The 6,160-nt window shown below is 41.8% G+C and overlaps 1 protein-coding gene across 1 annotated transcript; it reads right to left on the bottom strand.

Moving 5' to 3' along the window:
- Positions 1-261: 261 nt before the first annotated feature.
- LOC116259713 (heat shock 70 kDa protein, mitochondrial-like) lies at positions 262-5,163 on the bottom strand. Its single transcript, XM_031637627.2, has 5 exons — positions 4,896-5,163; positions 3,839-3,915; positions 3,676-3,754; positions 3,028-3,594; positions 262-2,052 (listed from the first exon to the last, which is right to left on the bottom strand). The coding sequence occupies exons 1-5, from the start codon at positions 4,965-4,967 to the stop codon at positions 811-813; spliced, it is 2,037 nt and encodes a 678-aa protein (XP_031493487.1). The 5' UTR covers positions 4,968-5,163; the 3' UTR covers positions 262-810.
- Between the last annotated feature and the right edge of the window lie 997 nt (positions 5,164-6,160).

Here is a 6,160-nt window from a genome sequence, read left to right as displayed (position 1 = left end):
CAAATCAAATTCTATAATAACTTCGGCAATAAAGACTGGCACATGCAAGAATATACTTTCTGAAGTTTCAATATATTTTTCTAATCATTTGAGACGAATAACACTAATGTATGCACTTACACCCGCAATTTAAGCACCTCGGTTTGTGCACTTCCATTTGTAGATTGTACAAATTTGTGTTCAAATATCAATATCTAAGATATCGGACATGCAAAAATCCAGGCGAGGCTAGTTTTATGAAAAAAAAAATGCAAATGAAGGTTAAATTTAACGTGCCTTGAAAGGCTAATTTCTACTTCAGGAACAGTGCATGCTCAACAAGATTACAAAAATCTAAACCTTCTTCAGGAACAGTGCGGGCCGGACTCCCGACCCCATAATTCTACCACATCAACCAACGCGAATCCCACTTGGCATACACAGAAGTGCTACCTGTCATGCCATTGTTACAGACGACATAATTGTTAATTTAAGGGGAAGAAAAGAACCATTTAACAGATAATCCAATCGTATCATGCCGACAACCAGAACGGTGCCGGCCAAACAATACTCCAACACAGCGCACAATGAAGTCCAACGCCGTTGTTCTATAGAGGCGGTCCACAGAACACAGTGGAGAGAGAGAGAGAGAGAGAGTAACCAGCAAAGACCAGAAACTTTTATCTGTAATGGAACTGAAATGGTAACGAATCATCATCTGTAACGATCTTCTACAACAGCAACAGTGGCAAAATTGGCCAGCCAAAACCCAATCCTCCAACACTCACCCGGACGCACGCAACTATCCCACTCTTCTAACAAAGATGATGCCTACATCTTGGCCTCCGTGTATTCAGCCTCTGGAGTTTGGTTTCCTCCCTGAGATCCGGTAGCAGAACCACCGCCCCCACCTTGATTCATGTGCTGCCCAATCTTCGAAACCGCCTTGTTCGCAGCATCAAGTTTAGCCTTTATCTCGTCTGCATCTTCGCCTCCCATTGCCTTCCTAAGGTCTGAAACAGCGCCCTGGATCTCCGAGACAAGCTCAGAAGGAATCTTTTCCTTGTACTCATTCAAGCTTTTCTCAATACTATAAATGGTTGTATCGGCGGTATTCCTGATATCGATCAACCTCTTCCTCTCCTGGTCCTTCTGTGCATGTGCCTCTGCTTCTTTCACCATCTTCTCAATTTCATCCTCTGAGAGACCTCCGGATGACCTGATAGTGATAGCCTGCTCCTTACCAGTGGCCTTATCCTTGGCTGAAACTGTGACAATGCCGTTTGCATCGATGTCAAACGTCACCTCTATCTGTGGCATTCCACGAGGTGCTGGAGGAATTCCAGTGAGCTCAAATTCACCCAACAGTTTGTTGTCTGACGCCATCTCACGCTCACCTTGCAGAACCCGTACACCAACTTGGGTCTGATTGTCAGCAGCAGTGGAGAACACCTGGCTCTTCTTTGTGGGGATTGTGGTGTTTCTGTTGATCAGCCTAGTGAAGATGCCACCAAGAGTTTCTATGCCAAGTGACAATGGCGTAACATCAAGCAGCAGGAGTTCCTTCACATCACCACGAAGAATACCACCTTGTATAGCTGCTCCCATGGCCACAGCCTCGTCAGGATTGACACTTTTGCTTGGCGTCTTCCCAAAGATCTCTATGACAACTTCTTGGACCTTTGGGACTCTAGTCATGCCTCCGACAAGGAGAACCTCATCTACGTCTTTAGTGGATATCCCTGCGTCCTTCAAGCAATTCTTGCACGGGTTTCTGGTTCTTTCTATCAAATGGTTCACCAACGTCTCAAACTTTGATCGCGTTAGAGTAACGTTGAGATGCTTAGCACCAGAAGCATCGGCAGTAATGAACGGGAGGTTTATTTCAGTCTGGGCTGTGGAAGAAAGCTCCACCTTGGCCTTTTCAGCTGCTTCTCTCAGCCTCTGTAAAGCTAACCTATCCTTGGACAGGTCAATGGACTCAGCCTTCTTGAACTCACTGACCAGATACTCCAACAGAGCATTGTCAAAGTCCTCACCACCCAAGAATGTATCACCATTTGTGGCCTTGACCTGGAAAAAGAAAAGGACAACAAAATCAGTCGTTCAAAATACACTTTTTTACCGAACACCTTCCAGAATTAAAAAGGAAGTAACTCTAATGCACCTTCACATCATGTACTCCTTCGATTGTTCATGATTCCCGTTTATTCTATCACATGACTATAAACTTTATGGAATCACAAGCACCAGCAAATATTTGGAAGAAGTGATCGACGTTTTCGTAAATGTGCGTCTAAAGTTCAAGTCACGTCAAAGAATTGCATTGGACCATTGGTAATAACACCACACATCATGGTGTTCATTCATGGTCCTAAGAATGCCATTATACAATGACTGCCAAACACTAAAGGGCGTATGAACTATCACAGGGTCCAGGCATTTCGCTTGTGAAACAGAGATTTTCTGGAAACTTGAAGATATTTGGTCAAACAAGCACAAATTAGTGAATTTGACAATCACAGAGCTGTCGTAACAGGCATAACTGCAAACGCAGAGTCAAGCCACCTCAAATTGAAGTTCCTGTTACTAGGTCTCACAAAGGCACCAACCTTTGCTTTTAACAAAGAATGACAGTCCTATATAACGATGGTAGAGTTGCTTGACAGTGTAAAATAAAAGATTCCCAACAGCTACCTTAATCGGGACAAGAAAGACCAAATATATGGACTATGAAATAGAAAGTTGTGAATATTCTACTAAAGGATTTTTCATTTGGAGTAAGCCCAACACAATCAGTCAATCTTAAATGTTGGAACCTGCCGTTTGATAAGCCATTGATGCATGAAAGGAAGAGCATATGAAGTAACTTGGGACATGTCCACCCTGACCAAAGGCTATCAGATAGCCAGCATCGGCACCCTCAAGTATTGAAGTACTGACCTGCAACTTGAACGTTTCAAGTCCACTCCCTCAGCCTTTGCCAGGTGGACAGAGATAACACACTTGACCAGATAACACAGCGGAAAGAAAAGATAGAGAACTAACCTCAAAAACTCCATTTGAGATCTCAAGGATAGACACATCAAAGGTTCCACCACCAAGATCAAAGACCGCTATCAATCCTTCCTTGTTGTTCAGTCCATATGAAAGAGCAGCAGCCGTAGGTTCATTTATGATCCTAAGCACATCAAGTCCTGCAATTCTCCCAGCATCTTTTGTGGCCTGTCTTTGAGCATCATTGAAATAAGCTGGAACCGTAATTACAGCCTTTGAGACTGACTTTCCAAGATAAGCTTCAGCAGTTTCCTTCATTTTTGTAAGAACAAATGCACCTATCTGGCTTGGAGAATATTGCTGTCCATTCACTTCCACCCATGCATCTCCATTAGGAGCCTTGACAATTTTGTAGGGAACCATCTTCATCTCCTTCTGAGTTTGTGGGTCGTCAAACCTCCTTCCAATCAGACGCTTAGTACCAAATACAGTGTTAGTAGGGTTTGTAACTGCTTGCCGTTTTGCAGGAGTTCCAACCAAGAGCTCCCCCTTTTGAGTAAATGCAACAACAGATGGAGTTGTTCTTGCACCCTCAGCGTTTTCAATTACTTTGGCGTTCTGAATAAGAAACAGAACCACAAATTAACATTGCAAAGAAGATGGAAACAGTTTCTACTGAAAGAATATGCAAAAACCCACCTTTCCCTCCATAACTGAAACACAAGAATTAGTTGTACCAAGATCAATTCCAATCACATCTGCGCCAGCAGCTTTGGAGCTGCAGAGAGGACAAAAGATGAAAGTTAATGACCAACCAAAAGATATACTTGTAGAGATGCATCACCAAATAGCCACTGCGCACCTGAAAGCTCTTGCGGCAGAAGCCCATCTCTGACCTAAAAATGTTGTACCATGTGCTGCTTTGAGATAACCAGAAGCCTGTTGTAAGCGCAAAAGTGAGAACGTGTGATACACATACATATATACATAGATATGGGGAGAGAAAGAAATGGAGAGAGAGAGAGAGTGAGGGCAGTCGTGTTTCTGCTGCTATGAAAAAGATGTAGTATCCTAAAACAGTCCCACAACAACAGCAAAAAAACAACAGATGCCCCCAATTTCATGTGCAGTTCATACCAATCCTTATGAAACATTTTGGGAACGGATGAGAATTTTCATCAAGCAATTTTGAATCACTACACTTCTGATCATCTTTTGAATCAATGGATATACAAATTGGGAAGACGAATTGGTGACTCCAAACAACTGACCCATCTTTTGTACCGGTGAACCACGAGAGAGAGAGAGAGAGAGAGAAAGAGAGAGAGAATCAATAAGAAGGTTCTATAGACAGAAATAAACCGTCCATTAAAAGGAGAACTTCTTATGTCTAGTTCATCCAGCTTATGCACCAGCAGCAGCACGTATCATTTCCATGAATCAATCATCTCCCAATTTGGAAAACAGAAAACCCGTAGACCAAATAACAAAGACGAACTAGCAAATAGAACAACTCGAATGATTCAGCATCTAAAGTTACAACGTCACAAAGACGGATGGCTTTTGTTACACAATTAGAAGCCATCAACAGGACTATACTGGAAGTCATAAAACCTCCATCAAAAAAGAAATTTCAAGTCTTAACTCGTCCAGTTTACGAGCATCTCTCAGTTTGTCAAAAGAAAACGCACACCAAGCAACAGAGGGGCACTACCAAACGGAACCACCTGACCCCTTTCAGCATAGATGAAAAAAGCTACTGACTGAACAAGCTAAAGAAACTCAAAACAAGCCTCAGTCATTGTGAAAACGAATAACTATAAGCCTTTTCACATACATGGAGAGAGACATGGGGAGAGAGAGAGTACAACGGAAGATAGAAGACACGGCACAAAAGAAGGAAATGAAGAGAGTCGAACCTGAGAAAAGCCAGTTGCCGCGACCCTGGAGGAACGAGCGAGGCGAGACATAAGGATCGAACCAATCGCCATGGTGTTGTCTCTGTCTCCCTCTCTCTCTCTCTCGTTAGGGAAAGAGTTGCAGACCTTTGGACTACAGTGAAAGAAGAAGAAGCAGGGGAGAAGAAGCTAAAACTACCTAAAACCCTTCGGCCGTTAAAAGAGAGAGCCAGAAGCTTGCGCGAGGGGAAACCCTAGCGTGCTGACCCCGCCTCCCTCCACCTCATTTTTAACTCGGCGCCCACATGAAGAGGGTTCTAGAAAACTCCAGAGAGCCGTGTTAGTTGAGTCCTCTAGGGGTTCGGATCCAAATAAATACGACCCAATCCAATTTCCTTTGGTATGAGCGCGCCTGTGGATCCGAATATTAGTCGGATCTGATTTAACTTCATATCCAGTTTGGCAGCTCAAATCTCATGCATCTTGCAAGTGTAATTAGAAACGAGAGGTTAACATAAGAGGCTGGAAGGATTTCCCAATTTTCTTGTCTTTGGCTTCTCAAATTAACAAAAAAAAATGAAGAACGAAGCTGAAATAAAAATTAACATCATCGTTGATGAATGATTCCTAAGACATACTTAAATATTTATTTTTATGATGCTATTAGGGGTGAAGTTAGAAATTTTTCATGAAAAAGACTGAATTAAAGTTTTTAAAGTTTGACATGAGTTAAAATAATTATTTTTTCAAATTTTTATATAAGACAATTTCTAAAATTTACATGTAAATGTTTAAAAAGAAATTGAAATGGGGCCAAAGTCCCTACGGGCTCTGCCCCTAATGCTATCTTTTTAAGTGTTAGTTGTAGTGGTTGTGAGTAACTCTAAAATATGGAGTGGGAAAATTGAATAGTGACTCTTAGATCTATGTAATCATAGTCGAAAAACAAAAAGAACAAGGTGATGAGCATTTTAGTCATTTAACAAAAATTTTTACTTTTTTTTTTGTGTTTTTCTTTCAATCATCCATTTGCATTTGATGAATGGTTTCCTAGGACAATGGTGGAAATCAGGGGGCGGACGCCATAAGGGCAGCCTCATGTTTTCAAAATTTTAAATTTTGTACATGAAAATTTTCAAAATTGTCAGTTTGGTCCTTGCAGTGTTTGCTCCTAAGCTTCTCGGAATTTTTTGTAAAGGCTTCCATGGAATTTTAAGTTTTGTTGGTTTGAGCTAATCCCCATGTTTTATGAGGGGGGGTGAACTTTCTTGTATTCTTTGATTCTA

Source organism: Nymphaea colorata, chromosome 1, assembly GCF_008831285.2.
Source record: "Nymphaea colorata isolate Beijing-Zhang1983 chromosome 1, ASM883128v2, whole genome shotgun sequence".
NCBI classification, from domain to species: domain Eukaryota; kingdom Viridiplantae; phylum Streptophyta; class Magnoliopsida; order Nymphaeales; family Nymphaeaceae; genus Nymphaea; species Nymphaea colorata.
This window is presented reverse-complemented; position numbering and strand designations above follow the sequence as displayed.

Coding starts and splice junctions, on each gene's coding strand:
- LOC116259713 (XM_031637627.2), bottom strand. CDS start 4,967: ATGGCGATTGGTTCGATCCTTATGTCTCGCCTCGCTCGTTCCTCCAGG. Junction 3,755..3,838: donor TCTGCCGCAAGAGCTTTCAG/GTGCGCAGTGGC, acceptor TCCTCTCTGCAG/CTCCAAAGCTGCTGGCGCAG. Junction 2,053..3,027: donor TCTCAAATGGAGTTTTTGAG/GTTAGTTCTCTA, acceptor TTCTTTTTCCAG/GTCAAGGCCACAAATGGTGA.